General features: G+C 41.0%; 1 protein-coding gene across 1 annotated transcript in view; it reads right to left on the bottom strand.

Annotated features, from left to right (window-relative positions):
• The window catches only part of LMNB1 (lamin B1), a 25,699-nt gene extending 6,275 nt beyond the window's left edge, over nucleotides 1-19,424 (bottom strand). Inside the window, exons 1-6 of the mRNA XM_085323205.1 lie at nucleotides 18,555-19,424; nucleotides 7,369-7,525; nucleotides 6,471-6,596; nucleotides 5,092-5,262; nucleotides 3,424-3,549; nucleotides 257-477 (exon numbers count right to left, since the gene is read on the bottom strand). Of these exons, the coding sequence (XP_085179331.1) occupies nucleotides 257-477; nucleotides 3,424-3,549; nucleotides 5,092-5,262; nucleotides 6,471-6,596; nucleotides 7,369-7,525; nucleotides 18,555-18,907 (1,154 nt within the window). The 5' untranslated portion in view covers nucleotides 18,908-19,424. The remainder of the gene's footprint in view (nucleotides 1-256; nucleotides 478-3,423; nucleotides 3,550-5,091; nucleotides 5,263-6,470; nucleotides 6,597-7,368; nucleotides 7,526-18,554) is intronic.
• Between the last annotated feature and the right edge of the window lie 670 nt (nucleotides 19,425-20,094).

The raw sequence follows: 20,094 nt of genomic DNA, 5'->3' as shown, positions 1-20,094 counted from the left end.
AAAGAAGGAAGGAAGGAAGGAAAAGAAAGAAGGAAGATGTTTGGTCCCCCAGAGAGCTAGTGGTCTGACACTCAAACAGGTTGCTTTAATGGAGACTTGGAGGTGTATGTCATATGAGGGGAAAAGATCAGCGCCTCAAGATACAGTAGCAAAGCACCTACTGAATGTGTTTTCCAGGAAGAACACTCTTTTAACAGAGAATTAGACAAGTGAAACACACAACAATACCAACATTCATTGCTACATTCTTTCATACCTCTCTTCTTCACCCTCCAGCAATTTGCGGTACGCATTGATTTCCATATCCAGGGCCAGTTTAACATCCAGAAGTTGTTCATAGTCATTCAGCTGCTGCTGCATCTGATTTCTTATCTCTGCCATTTCCCTCTCCTTGTCGGATAGCATTTTGTGACAGTTTTCCCTTTCCTTAGCCAAGGTGTCCTCAAGCTCTTGCATTCTATCTTGCCATGCTCTAGACTAGAAAGCATTGAAAGACACATCAGCGGTGCAAAGAAGAAAGTTCACTCGCACCTCCAAGCATTCTGCTATTCAGGCATCCTAGAATTCAGAAGTAAGATTAGGTCGAGCATCTCCTCCTACTTTCTGAACTCAAGTCTACTCATCTTCAAACTCCTATTCTCCACCTCATATTCTACAAGCATAATGCTTTTTGTCTCAGTGAAACCTGCACAAGTCACATACTCAAGCAATTGTCCATACAATACTTTGACAGACAAGCTATCCGSTCCTTTTTTTCCAAGTTATGAAAAAAACATTATCACACCTGAAGTTACTCAGACAATAAAAATGGAGCTTAAGAGTCAGGCTGTGCTTAAGACATATTAGGCAGGATGTAGAATAAAAACTCAGCTCGAAATTTCAGATCYTACAACAAACAGTTTCTTTAGCTTTCAGATGTATGTTGCTTGCTTCAATCTGCTGCTGCAGATTCCAAATTCTGTTGTAAGATACTCTACAGGAACAGGGGTTATTCTCAGTGAATGCCCATCTGCCTATTAAAATCCTCAACTTTGAAAACACTWTGAAAACCTTGAGAAACAACAAATGCTGGTTTCTCACATACTTCAAAATCACATCAGCCAGTATGTATGTATGTGTCTATTGTACACAGAGAATGGAATACTTCAAAGACTACCCAAATGCTCTGACCTTTAAGATTTACTTCCCTTGAGCATGTTTTCTTCTGCTTAGCAGTTTCTTGTGGTATCTTTAATTAAAGGATGGACATAGGAACCAACACCCCACTCAGAATCATCTTGCCTGGTTAAGTCATCAATCTTGCTAAGCAGATACCCCATTCAGTCATCACTGAAAACAGGCAGCTTTAAAAGACTGAGGTAGCATGACAACCAACAACCAGCATGACAACCAACAACTGGTGGTCAATCTTCAAGTCAGGGAGGGAGTTTAAGAAAMGGAGTTAAGTGTCACAGGAAGATCCCACTGGAAGCTACTACAGAGTTCAGCGTTGATAACTCAAACCAGACCTGCAAAGAGAAGAGAGCCTTCTTCCAAGAGGACAAAGCTTGTTGAAGTTAGTGCTAGTAAATAGAGAGTAATCTAATTTCTTGGTATTTTGGTAGGCTGACATCACTCATACTACAAAAGAGCATAGCAGCAAAATGGACTTCTTAGGCAGACAACTGGCATCAAATTGGCAGAAGTTGATTTTTATAGCCCTGAATTACATGACTGATACCTCTGCAGATTCAGAAACAAGTTCTCTGAACCTTACTCTCACTCCCAAGAAATGGGCAGAACAGTTATCTAACTAACGTAAAAAAGTCAAAAATCCACGTCAACTGAAACAAAGAAAGACAGTGATAATGTAAAGACAGAAGAGTTAAGCAGATAAGAGTCTCAGTCCAGCTCTTGTGCAACCTCATACACATTCATTATATTATCTGATCTCCTCCAGAGATTAAACTGCCTATGTAAAAAGGAAAATTGGAAGGATGAATTCCTATTTACCAAAATTTTGAAGGGAATTAGTAAATAATGCCCCTTGCATCCACTCTTCACTTGAAATACACAGAATTTGGAAATCTTGGAGAATTCTACTGTACAGTAGGAATTCAAAACACATTACTGATAAGAGGAATGACTGAAGTTAAGTACTATCAATAATTCACATTTTTCCAAGGGGGAAGAGGGAAAAAAAAAAGAAAAGAAAAACAAACTTTTTTCCATTTTCACTTGATTATAAAGTGAAAATGATTACGTAAGTTATTTAAAAAAAAAGCTCACTTCAGAATCAGACTTCAACATTTCATTTTCATTTCAGATTTTCCAGTGCAGTGTGCGAGAGGCTACTCCCAGTAAATAAGCTAGTATTGAATTTGTGGCTTATCACGGGCTGTGTCGTATGTTTGTGTATTACCTATGTCCTCTGTGATCTGATTTCAAGTATATCTAACTTAAGACCCTGCTCTATAAACATTCCAGTATAGTTATTTGATATATTTCTCAGTCTCATATCACCCTAATCCTGACAAAAATCTATTATTTTTAATTTCTAGATGCAAAYTGGATCTAGGGTGAAAGGTAGTAAGAAGGAAAGATACCAAAGAGACAAAGAGACTATGTATTCAGGCTCCAGCTTTGAATATTTCTCTATAGAATTCCTATATTACGGATTCAATTTACTATAGAACAAAACTAAACTGTTCAAGTGTTGAGGACTCTTTAACAGTGAACTTGTGCCTAATGCTGCCTCCTTCATCCACAAAATAAAACAAGGGGTTTTTTTTAGTTTGTACACAGTCTAACACAGCGGGATCAGATCCTTACGTAGCTCTAGGATACGTTATTTTAATTTTTCCTGCAATTCAAAATTTTCATCTGAAACAGCATTTAACCATTTCTTCATATGAATAAGACCTTACTAAAACATCACACCAGCACCCGCTTCCAACAAGTGAATTTGAAGGGGAAAAGCCTAAAGTCTAGGCTACCATTTGAAAAGTACTTGAGGCTGACTCAAGACTAACACATGTAAAAAAAAATCAGCTATGACTCAGGACGACAGACTCCCCTCATACATTCAGATTAACACTGGAACAAAAGGAGGTAGCAGAAACAGTTTCATTACAAGCTTTGCCCAGTAACTGATCTCTGTTACCTTTAAAGCAAGTATAGCAGATTTTTTTTGGTAGAAGTTACTACCAGTACTGCCTTTCAGATACTCATAATAGCAGCACATCGCACAAAATAGTTCAACTTTATTAAAAAGAAATAATAAGGATTTTGGAAGCTTATAGAACTTCTTAAATCTACTTACAGAAGATAAATATATTCATTTTAATGGCTTGCATTCCAGTTAGAGGAAAGAAAAGTCTTTTCTATTAAAAAACAACAATAATTCCTATTAGTAAGACTGAAAAGTCACAAATAGCTCATTACCTCTCTCTGAAGGCTCGCAAGTTGGGAAGACAGATTTTCAATTCGCATGCGACTTTCTGTCAGTTCTTCTCTTACTGAGTTGGCTGTAGAAGTGCTCATCTCAGAGGACAGTCTAGCATTCTCAAGCTGCAGTAAAATCACATAAAAGATGCTTTGAAACTGATGTCTTAATTAAAAGAAAAATGAGTTACCAAAACTACGCTGAGCAGCAAGCCGCAAAGTTCCTCCTTGCAGCTGTAACACAATGAAACATCTCTTTTCAGGGGTTAAATATGGTAGCTCAATTACCATGCTGAACTGAGCTATCTGAAATCACAATCCTCTTGAGTATTTATTCTAGGATTAAAAACTTGTTAAAGTTTCCCTTGTAGGCATTATTTAAGTTGGCTTGCTAGAGTTCAGTTTTCATGCTGGTCAACATTTAACTTTATACTGTCAAATATTATAGCACTGTGTTTTGAATATGCCTGAATAGAAGCTACACTGAAATTATCAACTCTCTAAAAAACACAAAATAAACTAATTTAGTTTTCAGTCCAATGTAAGCACATTGACAATGACTTAAGATTACAGTACCAGTGCCGAGTCACACTTCCTCATTCTATCACTACTTCAGGCTCAATTTTATCCGTTAATGCAAACAAAAAGCAGACATTCAGTTTTTTGACTAGCTACAACACTCATGTTGAATAACACTACATCTACTTAGGCAGCACTATAGATCAATTATTGAATTTAGTGCTTCATATGAAACAAAATCTAAAAATTTAAGATAGAAGTACCTCTGAGAAGAAAGGGGATGAAAAAGGCATGATTATGAAAGGTTCTTTTAGATTAGTAAGTACAAAACATCTAAACTAAATAATTGTGACTAGACCTTACTTTCAGTCAGTTTCTTTCCCCGAGTTTTTCCCAGTCAGATTGAAGTCCCAAAAATAGGCAATTGCACACCAGTAAGGCTACAATTTTTCACTGAAAACTATGCTAACAAATTCAGTTTGGATTAACTTTTATCTGTTGTAACACTCCACCTTGTCTCTAAAGATAGAAACTGTGAGAAGTATAGCCACAGAAACCAGGTTCAGTTGAGACATCAGGATTCCTCTTTGCAGAAATGCTGAATCATAGCACAGGAAGGAAATTACGAAGTGTAACTGATTTCAGTTCAAATGTGTTTTCACTCTAGGGGAGTGAAAAGCAGAAATCATCGGGTGTGGCAAAGCTTCTGCATAACAATATTGCATGCAGGGTCATAGTACTCAGGATGCTGTCTTCTTTGAAAGTGCTTTCAGGAGGCAAGGTTTATACAAAAATATTGGATACCTTATTATCATCAAGATTGTGTTTGTAAGATAGATTTATAATAAACAAATTAATTCTCTTTGAGTTCACAGTAAGCCCAGTACTAATTACTCTTTCCATAATCAGTTCACTTTATACAGTCATCACCCTAATTCAGTAACTATGTTGTTTGCTGTGTTTCCTGAGGTTTAACCCTGCTCCTCAAACAAACCCTGAAAATACAAGTTCATACTCAAAAGCATGGGAATTTTAAACCAAGCTCCAGAATGAAATCTTCTGAAAGGCAAATAACTATACTAGGCTATCCTTCTCTTACATAAGCAAAAGTAAAGTCTGTCAGACAGCTGTATGAAAAGATGTTCTCACTTTGGCATGGTAAGTCTGTTCCAGCTCTTCTTTGTACAGTTTCACTTGTGCATCATGCTGCTCCCTTATTTCATGAAGTGCTTGGGCCAGTTTGTGTTCATACTCAATCTGACGCCCAGAATCAACCTCAACTAGGCGAGTTTCATGTTTTCTTCTTGTCTCATTGATTTCCTAAAAAAGCAGGAAATGAAGAACTTCAATAAGTATTAGAGAAAACAAATTTTAGAACACTATCAGCCAAGAGCAATTAGTTTTCTTCAGCAAGCAACACAGCTTTTAGTTAGCTTTGCAGATAAACATTAAAGTCTGTTTGGCAGTGTTTCTACTGAAATGAATTAACACGAGCGAAAGAAAGTTTCTCAGGGCCATTTCGCTAGTCTGATCTGCACAGTACTTTATAATAGCAAGTCACTGAAATAGAGCTAGGGCATCACTAGCTTGTAAAGTCACATTGCTTTCTCACAGTTGTCTACACTTTTTAAAAAATATAACTCATCATTTTTAGATCTTAGAAATATCCCCCTTTCCTTACAGGTATCTTAGGTATCTTTCATGTTCCCACAAAATGAAAGTACCGTAAAATCAAGCAGTCACTTTCAGTAGCCAAAGTTCTTCTCCCACTTGCTTGTATGCTAGCCCTCTGTCACTGGAAAAAGTGATTCAAAAAATATGTATCAAAGCTAAAATAAAACTGGAGAGGAAATGCACACATGGAGGGAAAAAAAAAAAGGTATTTTTAGGTATATTTGTTATTGCTCTAAAGCTCCTCCTGTAGTGCTATTAAGCACTACAGTGGTGAGAGGGTGACAAGAAAACGTTCTAAAATACAAGAATTCAACAGCTTCTAGTTCTGTTACTAGAAAGTTATGAAACTTTTAAAAGTTACAGGTTGATAGCACCTGTTCTAGTGCCATTCTCAACTTTTTCTCATGAAGACACTTCTGGAAAAAAAATTTATTTCACTTTTTCATTACTATGAAAAGAAACGTACATTGTGGGCAGGTTTAGCTCAGCTGGTTAGAGCGTGGTGCTGCTAATGCCAAGGTTATGGGTTCAATCCCCGTATGGGCTACGCTGAGGGTCAGACTAGATGATCTCCAGAGGTCCCTTCCAACCTTATCATTCTACGATTCTATGATTCTATGGCACCATGGAGAGAATTTAAAACAAAGGAATACAGCACACAACACTATGAAAACTCTAAGTTCACATGTTACTTTCTACCATACAAAGATGGAAGCTTTCCAGCTAGAATGGAAGTAAACTCTGCTTTGAGTAGGAGTTTGGACCAGACGACTTCCAACTTAAACTATGTTCGAATGAACCCCACTTTTCTTCTTTTCTTTAAACATGTCAGTTCTTGACACTGAATCCTTTACCTCCTCATACATATTTTTACGGAATTCCAAGTCCTCAATGAGACTCTGACAACGATTTTCAAGATCCACCTTCAGTAAAGTTTCATCTGCAAGCTGTTTCTTGGCAGCAGCTAAAGAAACCTCAAGCTTTAAAAAAGAAATAAAGTAGAAAGCATTCAGCACAACAAAGATTACAGCACAGTATTCTCACAATACAAGGCTCTCAGTTACTGACAGGTAGCAGCTAACTGCATGTTAAGCCTTAACTTGACAGTGAAATATAAAACTTAAAACTTTTTTTTTTTACCGTTACTTATACAAGTGAATTCTATATACTGCACATTGATAACTACCATTTTAACAGCAGTTATGAATGCTCCCTTTTCTGAGTTTCAGACATCTCCAAGATTGGTCCTATTGCCTAATGCTGCTGAAGACCACAAATCAATCATTTCAAAGGGTTAACAAAACTAGCACAACCCCTTTTTCTCCCTATTCTGTTAAAAGTCTGTAAGATAGACTAGTATAGGCAGAAGCAAAGGAAAGCACAGAGAACCACAAACTTAAGAGTTTGGGAGGCACTTTAGAATTTTGAATTCTGCTATTTAAAGCACCATCTCCTGAAATTTCAAGGAGTCTCCATTTTTAAAGTGCTCTATTTCACCACTCACATCATTAATAAGCTAACTGAACAGTATTAAACACAGGCAGACACCTACTGAATACCACCTCCAGTTCTGGCAGCAAACCATAACTCATTTCTAGTATTGACCAGATGACCAATCTGCTTCCCTTTTTTGCCTACAAAAATATATTTTATCAGAATGAAATGTAGCTCTTTTACTACGGATATACCATATATATCTATAAAACATGACATTTAATGGCAAAAGCTTGACTACGGACCATTTCTTCTCACCTGTGCAATCTGATCTCTTAAATCCTCAAGTTCTCCCTCTAGGCTTTTCTTATCACCAAGAGCTGTGGCCAGTGCAGCTTCTTTAGAATTGAGGGCTGCTTCAAACTCTCTAAGTTTGACTTGGGCTCCATGAAGATCAGACTCCTTTTTTGCATAACTGGAATAAAACAAACACAAAAAATGGTTAAGAAAGTCTAGAAATACCCCAAAATAGGCACAAAAACTTGTGTGGATTCACCATCTGGGCTCCAAATAATCCCTTTCCAATTAACAGATCAAACTCTTAAAAGAAAATTATGTTCTGTGTTTTAAAGCCAATTGTCCATTAATAGAAACTGTAGCCTGCTGAATTGCTTTGCAACACCCTTTAATCATGCGTAATAGCAAATTTTTACAGATCACAGCAAAGATACCCAAATCCTGTCCTACATAATAGTCTGTGCCATCAGTGAAAGTGCACTAATGAAGAGGTACAGGTGTCATTGTCTTCAAGAAAGTAGACAGTCAAGTTTTTCAAATCACTGCTCAAATTAGCTTTCATGTTTATACAAGTGGTTAAACAGTTTCCAGTGGGGTTGTTCCCTGAAAATGCTTATGCAAACAAAGAAAAATAAAAAAGTAAAAATAGCTCCACACAAATCCATGCTCTTCATCTTAAAATCACTCACAAGTACTGCTGTAACAGGTTACTACCAAAAAATACAGGAAATATCTCAGGAAGAGTATACTCAGAAGTCAAAATGATTGTTAATCTTTAGATGTCATGTGCAGCTGTGTTTAAACACACCTAACAAAGAATTCTTATTTTTTAGCTGGTTCTTTTCTCTCTGGGATATCCACACATCTGTATCTGGCCAGGACAGGGACATAAAAGTCTTAATGTTTGTAATCAAATTAGGAACACTTTATATGAAGGGACAAGTTCAGGCTCAATAAAAAGACAGCTATCAGGTTTCTGTTCAGCTTTCACATTTCTCTTTGCAGATGTGAGTAATTACCAGAATTCACAACACTGAACTCCGGAAACTAAGAAGTGAATGAAAGATTCTTAAAAATTAGATTCAAAGTGTTAAAAAGTGGTGTATATTTCAATGCTTTAGAAATCAAGATACTGCTCTAACAAGAAACAATAGCAAAGCTTTTCAGCAAAATAAGACTAACATCAAATCAACACACAATTTTAAAAGGAGACTTTAATAGATACTTTTCCAATATCACATATAACAATATGTGATTAACATCAAATTTGAGAGAGGTATGTGCACAAAGGCTTCCAAAAAACATAGGTCCAAAGTAAATTTCTGGATGATTTTGCATTACAGCCACAAGATGGCAGGCTTTACGTAAGAGACTTAGCACTCAACTGGCTAATCTCCAAACTCTCTCGAGTAATCCCACCTCCACCAAGACAGCATTTTGCAAGAGCATGAGATACACACACCACAGGCTATAGTATACTCTACCATTTTTTGAAACACTTGATGATCATTTCTGCTGTTCAGGCATATCTAGGATAAAATGCAGGCCATCAACATTTTACTTGCATTTCTTCAACCCAACAGTTCAGAACAGTTCAGTTCATAGATCAAAGAAGAACATACTATTTCAGCTTTGGCCACATAGGCTCCTACTTCCAATTCCCTCCATTACCCACGGGAGGCCTACTAACTTGCAGATCCACCCAGAAGGGGAGGGAAAAAGAACTCCAGCATGCAAGGAGGCCGTATAACACGGCAGAAAAAAAGTGGAGAACTGTCTTGCTATGGAATGTCTGTAACAAAAATCTAGCCACTCATGTACTGGGAAGGATAACAGCTCGCAGCAAGTCTTCCTTGCTTGACCAAGCATTGAAGAACACTTATTCAAATCATGTAGACTGCCTCACACATGCTGTATCACTYGGCTTCTTGCTGAGGTCAACCAGGCGAGCCAAATCCTAAAACTAGTCACATATACATAGCTTACTTTTCTGGGGGCCTTGCAGTTGAAGCATCCTACAGTTGAAGAGGGAAACATTCTCTATATCCCTTACCTAAAGTTATTTTCAACAGGCAAGTGGCTGAAAACAGCTCTTGTAATTGGGGAAATGGTGAAAAGACATATAACAGACTTAAAATAGTCTGATTAAAACCAAATATGCTTCCCATAGTCCTAAATGAGGTATTACCAGCTACATCAATTCAAAGCATCTTCCTTGTTTATGTTTGTAAGAAGATTGGCTATGAACTGATCCTATAATTTAATTTGATTGAAGTCAAAGAATAGGAGGCGTATTAAAATGAAGTGTTATTAGTGTTATGAGTTGTCTAATTAAAACTCATCTGAACACACTCTTGAAACAGAAACTATAGCTGAACATCTCAGACAGTGAAAGACAGATGAAATCTCAGTAACTCAGTGCATCATCCCAGCCCTAAAGGAACATGGGAAAGTACAACAAGATCAGAAAAACTCTGTATTATGAAAACAAACATCCAATGTATACTACATTCTCACATCTACTAATTTCTACCAGGAAGAACTTCAGATTCAACAAGTTTTTTTTCTTTTCCCACTCAGAAAGCCAAATCTGTATTTCAAAAAAATCCTTCTCATTGCAGTGTTCAGGAATTAGCGAAAACGCCTTCAAATAGTTTGGCTCTCGAGAGAAGGAAATAAAAGCACAGAAATAATGGTTGGCTTTCACCTTTTTCAAAGGAGAAACTTGTTTCTTCTCTTTTGACTTTAAAGCTGTAGTAAACATACAGGTCTTCTTATCCATGAAACTAATTTACTTTTAAATAATGCAGAACTAGGACCTGACCCAACAAAACAGCCAGTTCCCTTTTAATTTTCTCCCAATCTCAGGAAGAAATTGCACTTCCAAAGTTTAATCTACATCATTTAACTCAAACAAATGCCATGTAAATGGCACGTAAATCAATACTCAGACTCCACCTTAACTGATACTATGAGCACTTCTTTCACTAACAGAGTTGCACTCATGTATATTATAGGAAGAGCTCTGTATAGAAAACAATAAAAGAATAATAAAGATCTCTCTCCTTTCCCTAATAGACTCCTGCCTCCCAATTAACTTGACATTTGGCACTGCCACTCTGAGCATATCTAACCCCCATGACTGCAGTTCACACGCTTGACCAGTTTACCTTTAAACAAGCTGATTTCTCATACCGCATTCAGTCCAGCTGAGACACAGAATTCTAGACAGATTAATTTTGCTATCCATTCCCAAGACACATGCTGTAAAGCAGAATAAATCAGCCCAGGCACAACAATAATCTACTGTGGTTATGCCTGGTTATCTGCATTACCTTATTTAAAGCTAATTCAAAGTTCTCAGAATTACAGGTAACTTGGGACAATCACCATTTGGTGAGACTACCTGACCCATTTGGCTTGTAGATCCAGTTCAGGGAAATGGCCAAACGACCAAGTAACTCACTGAAAGAGGAAGGTTCCCTCTTCATGTACTTGCAATCATCCCTCCCCTTGCATCATCTCTGAGGTTCACTTGATGTCCTAGACTGAATTTCCTGCTAAACTAGCAAAAAAGCAACCCAGGAAAAAAGACAATAATTTTCTATCGGTTTAATAAAATGAACTGGCTCTCTGCAGCCTAATAAACCCCACACCCAGTGCAAGAAAAGCAGCAAGACTGCTCCTTTCAGTGGGTAGCTAGATCTCAAGCTGTGCTTGGGTGTGGTTTCATACTCCCCTGAAGCTGACAAGAGCAGGATGCCACCCTAAGGGAGGTCCTGTCCTATTCTCCCACACCCACCCCTCATTTGTGCCAGCGCTCAGAGTACACCAGATCTCAGAGCTAAGCATTACCAACTCTAACTGAACCCTCCTCAAAAACCAGTGGTTTTTGACCACTTCACGGCACAGCTACAGAGACACTAGTGCCAGCAGCAGAACTAATTATAATGCAGACATTTGCATCCCTACTTTATTAGATGGTACTGCACCTTATGGAGTTGCTTTTCCACTCTAACTGTAGAGAAATACCAAAATCAAAAAATGGACTTTAGTCATTCATTTCGTGGGCTAAACAAAATATAAATTATTATTAATATTCCTCCTCTCCACCCCCACAAGGTACAGGCAAACAATAGAGCTATATTTTACAAGGAAGCACTTCATGATAAGTGACATTGTTTAAAAGCATTCATGTTTTCATGTGCACCTGTAAAAGCAAATAGACAAGACTGCCTTTCTCCAAATAAATAGCATTTCAGATTATAACGTGGTTCCAGCTTCTCTCATCTTACCTATTTTAGTCAACTGAAGAGAGTAACTGAAGCGCTTGAAGTGAACATTTACTGCTCAGCTGTGACTTTTCTCAAGGAGTTGACCATTCAAATCCACCTTCTCCACCCCGTCTCAGCAGAACTTTTACACAAGAACTGCACACATCAAGCCATTGCCCAAAATTCACCGTACTTACGGCATTTGAAAAAGAAGAGAGGCTTACAAGTACAAAGACACACAGTTCACCTGTATAAACTCTGATGTGTTTCTGTATTTGCCCATTCATAAGATAATTCAGGATGTAGTAACTCATGATCAGTTATCTGAGAGAGCAGTGTGCAATCATTTTGCTGAATACTAACCATCTTCAACAAACAGATTATCTAGTCTTCTTTCCAGCACCTCATGTTTATTAAAAAACCCTACCTCTTCAATATGAAATTAAGATTACTTTTTTTTTTGGAAATAAGTGAGGGAATGGGGGGAGGGSAAAAAAATCAAGAGTAGGCCTGGCATAAGAACTTGCAACTCCTAATAGATGTGGTTACTTTTTAAAGACAAAAACAAGGGAAAATAATCTCTATTTAAAACAAGGAATTTGCTAGCTACAGCAAAAGTCAAACTGCAGTTGTACGGATTCCTTCATCAGAAAACAGATTTATACAATATGTCAATACCCCCACCAAGTGTACCTTAAAACACATCCCGAGAAAACAAACAATTTAAAGTACTTCAAAATGTCAATTAGAGAACCAAAATACATTCACACCTTGAATTTTCTGTAACAAACCCATGCTAAAAATAGTCCCTTTATTAAGCATCAAAAGGTAACCATGAAATTTTTGCAGAACATATTTAACAAAGACTTTAGGTTAAACAAAATTCTATGGAAGGTAAAAAAGCAGGTGCTGAAGCTTTTCACATAACAGGTGAATAAGCTGTGTATAGGTGCCTAAATGAATCTGAATCAAGATGTGAACATTCAGCAGGAGTAACACTTTCATAACTTCACTACATTGAGACCTACTGCTGTTCAAACTCCTAACTTAACTAATTGAAATGTATTCTGTAGCTTTCATCAAACCTACTGCTCCAAATTATTATGTGTCCGCAAACTTGAAAATAAAGGTTTAACCCCCACCATCCTACCCTCTAGTGCATTGTTCCTTGCATTGTTGCATCCAACAGGAAAGTCTCTACTGCATGGAAGACACATTCTTAGATCACTGAAGTAATATTCTTGCATTTCACTTGATTAAATTATTGTACAAGAATTTAATTAATCCTTCCTTCCTTATCTGGGATACTATCTCAAGGGCACACATCTAAACAGCAAATGAGTTCAGATTAAAGTTCAGCAGTTCCCCAGTCACTAATCTTGAATTCACTCCTCCAGAGTAAAATATACTTCAAGAGTATTAAATCAGCTTCCCCAAACAGCACCTCTAGCATATTAAAGCGTGCCACATGTGCACCACAGGAAACCCTGGAACAGCTGTTACAACTTTGCTTGCATTAAGACAACATGGTTCTTCTGAACAGTTGCTCAGTGCACCAGCTGCACTCCGCCAAACACTTGCCCAGTGATTGAAGCCATAGGCTGACATCAAGCCCACATTAATATTTATTTTATTGCTCAATCCTACCTCAGAAATTCACTTCAGAATGGAGGCAGAGAACAAAAACTCGTTTAAGATACTAAGCACAAAAGCTAGACAGATCAYTTCTTAAAGATTAAAAAAAAGGCATCAAACTAGCTATAATACATTGCCACACTGAATTGGATTATAGATTTTGCATTGCAACACATTTGGTTATAGTCAATGACAGTTATATTCTTTACCAATATCTTTAATGAATTAAATAATTTTCTTCAGAGTTACTTGTATCTCATTATCTCCTAACAGGACAGCAGATGTGCTTCAGCCTTGGACAACTGCCACAGTGAAATCTCAGCCTGTCACAAAGACAAACATAAACAAGGAGTTTCCTAAATGAACTAGCGTAAAACCAGCTGACACTTCCTAGAGAGAGTGATTACCTCACATGACATAGAAATCAGAATAGATAGCTAAGCCCAACTAGAAATCTTAAATTGATATCCACCTAAATATATCCGCACAATGGCATTCATCAGATAAAAACCATCCTGAAACTTGACCTATAAGCAGAGTAACCGACAGTAAGTCTCACTTACTGAACAGTCCTCATTCATTTTAATAGGGAATTACTGGGTGACACAACTGTGTCAAACTGCACAATGCAAATTGCCAATAGGTTAAATTGCTCAAATTACAGATCAGAATTTTTCTTTTGGCTCTACAGTTCTCCCTGGTTAGCATCTATTGCACACAAAGGAAGCATGACACACTCCCTCCCGTAAGATGAAACTTCATCCTGCCTGTAGGATGCTGGAGTGATAGAGTAATTCAAAATTCTACTCTTGCATCTGCAGCTTGCATTATCTTTATATGTTTCATAATGTCATCATTTCCTTCACTACTTTGTCAGTATTGTCTGCTTAGCTTTCCCCCTCTCCCCCCCCCCCCAAGAACTTGAAACTTACAGTATTTCCAAGTCTGATCTAAGGCTGCACTGTTTTGTCACAGGAAGGATATTCTACCTAAAATCAGCAGCTAGGAGTTTGATGCTGAATTGAGCTCATCATGTGCTTTGAGATTCAAGCTAAGGATCCAGCTACTTCCAGAACAATAGGGAACTATCTAATTTCACCTTCACTATTCAAGGGCAAGTCAAACAGCTGGAAATCCATTGCACAGACACTTTTTCTATATAACATTGCAGCTTAGATGTCCAGAATGCTTTTAGCCCTGCACTCACAAGCCACAATTCCTCACTTTGCCATCATCAACTTGAGTTTAATGTTGCTCTTATTTAAAAAGACCATCTCCCATAGTAGCCTAGCTACCTCATGACTACCCCACCATAAACGGTTACAAAGCTGTCCCTTCTCTTGGGGTTCCCTGCCATTCTTCTGCACCCTCTCTGAGGCCAACAATGCCTATATGACAGCCTGGCATACAGAATCACAGCTTGTTTTCCAGTTGCATCAGTTCCCCAATCCTGTTCACCACGCAGCCATGCAAATATTTGTTTCAGCATAGAAAAGGGGTGGTATAGAACCAAGAACCAAGACTATGTTTTTAGTTAGCTTAGGTTGTTGCGAACTACGGCTCAAGTTCTTGCTTGCACATAGCAACATGCTAATCATAATTGGATATTCTGCTCAAAGAAAGGGAATGCAGGAATTCTTCTAATACCGACAGGAAAGTATACGGTGAAGTCTCACCTAATCAGGATGAAAGAAAAAAAAAATGGAAATACTGTCAAACTGACCAGTTCTCCCAACTCTAACAAATGAGGGAAAGAAATGGGATTTCCCTCTTCTCCAGCTCCCAAGAACCAGCCAGTAATTCTATACACTTAACTCAAAGGTAGTTGTATTTCCCCTCACACACAGTATGATCTCAGGATGAGAAATTTACTGACTTATCTTTCTCTTCCCTGTAACAAGCCACCTCCTTTCATTTCACAATGATGCATATCATCTCCCCAGTCATTCCTCAGAATAGAAACATGAAGGATTTTTTTTTCACCTCACTTTTTTTCCTTGTTCTTTAAAATTTCAACTATCAAGAGAAGCCTATCTATTTACTCAGCTACGGCAGCACTCACTGCATGACGGGCACTCCTAAAAGCACAATACGCAAGGAGTTCACTACACACAGGAACACCAAGTATAAAAACAAGCCACAGCTCTTTGTGAGATACTGTAAATGTGAACAGAACAAGGCTCTGACACTTATGTTCAAAAAAAAACAAACAAAACAAATCATACCATACATGAGACCGCAGTTAGACAACAGAAAACACAATGAACAGGTGACTAAGCCTTAAAACTAGAATAGCCCTATAGAATTCTGAAGGTGACAAGAAGGTTGAGTTTAAGTCACTAATGAAGTCAAAGAACTAAAAGATGGATTAGAATACAACAAAAAGATAAAGCACTCCAGAAAAAATTTGTACTAACCAGAGAACAGAGTCATACATGAATCCTGAGAAACAAGAATAACTACCTGCAAAAATATTCAAACAGCACAGGAAGGGCAGCTAAACCAGGATTCATTTTGGCCAACTGCAGATAACTAAATAACTAATCATGTATGTTCCTTCCACAGTCAAAGGACATCTCCAGAGAGCAATTTATCCTACCATTTCTTTCCACTGCTTCTAAAGGGAATCCAAATACCTAAAACGAACTAGTCTGAGTCTTAGGGTGTGGCTATTAAGACACCTCAGTCAAGTGCCTGCCCCTTGCCAAAAGAGACAGTCCTCCTCAGTCCACTTCTCTCCCCTGCTGTCAGCCACACCCTACACACCAGGTTCTGGTACTTCTATTCTCTGCTAAATGGATAAAAAAACTAGATCAGCAGGAAAAAAGTGAGCAACTTTCTGCCATCTTAACACTCCAAGCCAGCCTACTGAATAACCAAGACAAAAGCCAAAAATCAAAGCTAGGCAGGTGGCGAGCACACATGGCCTCGTTTCCTTCAGTGGCAGCACACTGCTAGACTGGCTCAGCTGTGTTGTCCAACTGCAACCTTATGCAACTAAGGAGAGATGAACCTCACCCCAATGTCCAGGACGGATATCTTGCAGAGAAGTGCGAGATTTGGGTTCAGTAAACAAGCCAGAATATTCCCAATGTCTTGTGGGGGACAGTTTGTCAAATCTCAACTACCTACAGTTAACTCTGCCCAGTTTTTGAAATAGACAGTGTGTACACCACACTTCAGCTTTCTGAAAGGGCACAGAAACTCCTGTCATGAGGATGCAAACTCTCACCTCACACTGCAAAATAAGATCTTTAGACCTACCACTACAACCATGAACACTTGTGCAAAGTGTTTTAGARTCTTTCTGTTAGTTTTTAATGACTTAACAGTTGTGAGAGACAGCCATCAGAAAGTGTTCACTAAATGAATCTGAAAGCTTTGTTTTTAAGACTTTGGAAACAATTCAGGTCAGCTCAGATATCCACAAGATACCTATATCTTAAAAACACACAGAGATGCCTTAAAAAATTACATACCAGAATAAGGTCTGCCACCAAACAACAACAAATAACCCATAGGCAGACTTAAGCAAAATCTAGCAGTCTCAAGTAATATTAAAGAGCTTAGTCCTGAACTAGTCATTGTTGCTTTGTAGTGTACAAAGACGATACCTTTGACACAGGTATCGACAGACTGAAAATACCAAGTAATAGGACTTCAGTCATTGTCAGAGGCCACAGCTGCTGCACAAAAGCAGTTTTACGCTCAGGTTTTTGCTAAGTATCACAGTATAGGAAATCATAAATGAGAATGTGAGGAACTTCCACATCCACGTTATTAAAGCCTTAAAATACAGCTACAGAAAGGGAAGAGGCAGCTATAGCTTCTACTACAGATCGTTTCCTCCTTCCAAGCCCACATACCCCCATATTCTTCAGTCAGTTTCTGAGAAGTTTGAATCTTCCCCCTGAAATCATTAGGAAAGAGATGGAAATCACATTTTGGAACTCATCTGCAGCTAGACCTTGCTTCCCCTGTCACTATCAAGGATCTCTTTGATTTAAGAGCTTCATGGGTCATCAAGACAGCAACAACAAGAACAACTAGACTAATTAAAAGTTCATGCCTTTTTTAAAAAAGTTAAGAGCCCCAAAGACATCACAGCTGTCTGCAGACACAGGAAAAACATCAAGTTACTAGTTTACATACAAAGTATCTTTTTCATTATCAAAATCAGGACTGAGGCTATATTTAACCGAAGGTCAAAATTAATAGATTATGCAGGAGTCAAATGAGACTAACAACATTGCTCATTGTCCTTTACCTTCAACATCAATCCACAGACAAACTTTGTCATATTAAGAATGAAATTTGGCCAACTTTGCCATTCTGACTGGGCTTTCTGAAAAAAAAAAAAAAAAAAAAAAAAGGTAGATTCTCCTTCAGCAGTAGGAAACTACAGTACTTAGAGAAGTAAGATTTAAGTTAAACAAAACTAAATCAGTTTCACAAGGCACACAGGCTAGTGGCACAAATTAGTTCCTTGTTAAGAGTGAAAATCCTGGAGTTGTACCTTCGCTTGCAATTTTGAAGCTATCTGATCATGAATCTGCCTTTAATAAGGCAGAGTAATTTGAGAATCCAGAAAAAAAAATATTTATTTATTCTTATTTTAATGAACTCTACTTATCCAAGTATTTTCATATTACAAGATTACATCTTTGAGGAAAAAAATGAAAAGCAGAAAGTCGAGATCACAAGCTGACCAAAACTCTGGTTCACTCGTGGTTTCCCCACACCTCCTCAAAGCCACTATGCAAACCATCAACACTTCACATTTTTCATCCTGAAGCACCTTAAACCTTACAGCTCGAATAGCAAGGCAGAACTCCAGCCACTCGAYTGTAACATTATTTATTATTAAGCGTGCACTGGAACTAGGGGGGGGGGGAATCTTCCCGACTCAAATCCGTGCGCCCTCAACTATGAATTATTTCAAGACGTATGCAGGCAAAGTCTCAAGGCAGCTTCCATCACGACTGCCGCTGAAGCGGTACGCGGGTGGCGGGAAGCGGGGGGGGGCAAACGCCCGCGGTGGCGGGGCGGAGCGGGACGGGGGCCGGGCCACCACCTCCCGCCGGGGCGGGCCGGGGCGGGGCGGAGCGGGGCTCGCCCGCTCGCTCATTCATTCAAACGCGAAGCCCGGCGGCCGCACATGGCTGCAAGGGAGGAAGCGGGGGGCGCAGCACCGCCGGGCGCCCGCCTCTCTCCCCGCGGGCAGAAGGGGAGGCGCAGCCGGCAAGCCCCAGCGCCCCCCACCCCCAGACCCACGCGCGGTCCCTCGGCCCCGCTGACCTGTCCAGCAGCTGCTCGTGCTCGGCGCGGATCTTGCCCAGCTCGATCTGCAGCTTGGCCCGCTCCCGCGCCGTGTCGTCCAGCGCCCGGCGGGCGTCGGCCAGCTCGGCCTCGTAGAGCGCCTTGAGGCCGCTGACCTCGCGGCCGCGCACCTCCTCCCGCTCGGTGACCTGGAGCTGCAGGGCGCTGTTCTCCGTCTCCAGGCTCCGCACCTTGTCGATGTAGACGGCCAGGCGGTCGTTGAGCTGCCGCAGCTCCTCCTTCTCCTGCAGCCGCGAGATGCGCGTGGGGCTCAGCGGCGTGGCGGCCGCGCTGCCCCGGCTCCGCGGGCCCAGCGGCGTGGCGGCCGCCATGGCGGGCGGCCGGGGGGGGGGGAGTGGGGGGAAGAAAAAAAGCTTTAAAAGCGGCTAAAAGCTCCGGTGCCGCCGCGCGGCTGCGGGGGGGCTGCCGTCGCCGCTCGCGCCTCCCTCAATCCGCAGCCCTGCGGCCAGCGCCGCAGCGAGAAGTGCCTAAAATAATGGAAAAGGTGGAAGGGAAAAAAAAGACGGAAAATGAAAAAAAGAAGCGGCGCAGCSGGATAAAAGCGGCGGGCGGGCGGGCGGCGCCGGCGAGCCCGGAGCGAGGAAAAAAGGAGGGAAACCAATTAGGAGGCGCCTCGGCCGCCGCCACCGATTGGCCCGGCGGGCGCCGAGCGGGGATCAAGGCAGCCGCGCAGAGCCGGCGCCCCGGGAAACCGAGCCGGGTGGCGGGGCCGCGGGAGGAGGAAGGAGCCGGCCCCGCGCCGCCGCCGCCCGCGCAGCCCCCAGCGCGGCACCGGCGGGTTCCGCGCCGCGATCCAATATGGCCGGCGCCCGCCCAGCGCCGCCGGCCCGCGCCGCCGAGGCACCGCCCACGTGACCGGCGCGCAGCCAATGGCGCGCCGAGGCGGGCCGGGCCCCGCTCTTCCCTGCGCACGGGAGACTAAATTCAAAACCCGCCGCCGCCTGCAACTGTCAGCGGGCGCGTGAGGCGGCGGCGCCGCGCCCGGCCCGGCCCCGGAGCCCCCTTTGTTGCCGCCCCGGCGGGACCGCGGCACGGAGGGGGGAGCGGCCGCGGGTCGCGCCGGCTCTATCTGCGTAGSCGAAGCCAGGTTTCAGCGCTGGCGTTTGCGTGTTGCCTAGCGAGGGCAGCTCCTGCRGGCTCGTTGCGAATTCCTCGAGCCTTGGTCCAACGGCACCGGCAGCGAGCAGCCTTGACCCGAGCCTCGGTCAGCAGCATCCCTTTAGGGGACACCACATAGGCTGTGTCTTCTGTAAACCGGTTTACGTTAGACTGCTCCTCACTGGTGAGCAACTCTGGCGCCCGCCACGCAACCCCCTTGCTACGTGTGTGTAGCGACACCTCCAAGCGAGCAAACACTAAGATTTTCTCCTACTGACGCTTCCTCAAGATCATTTAATAAGGTTTTCCTCTTGGAATAATCCAAGACTATATCGTAGAAACCTGGCAGTCTTCCTCAGGACATGGGAATCACTTGTATCTCCACTTGTACCAATCGCTC

This window comes from Rhea americana, unplaced genomic scaffold (assembly GCF_003343005.1).
Source record: "Rhea americana isolate MKP2758 unplaced genomic scaffold, rheAme1 scaffold_83, whole genome shotgun sequence".
Taxonomy (NCBI): Eukaryota; Metazoa; Chordata; class Aves; order Rheiformes; family Rheidae; genus Rhea; species Rhea americana.
This window is presented reverse-complemented; position numbering and strand designations above follow the sequence as displayed.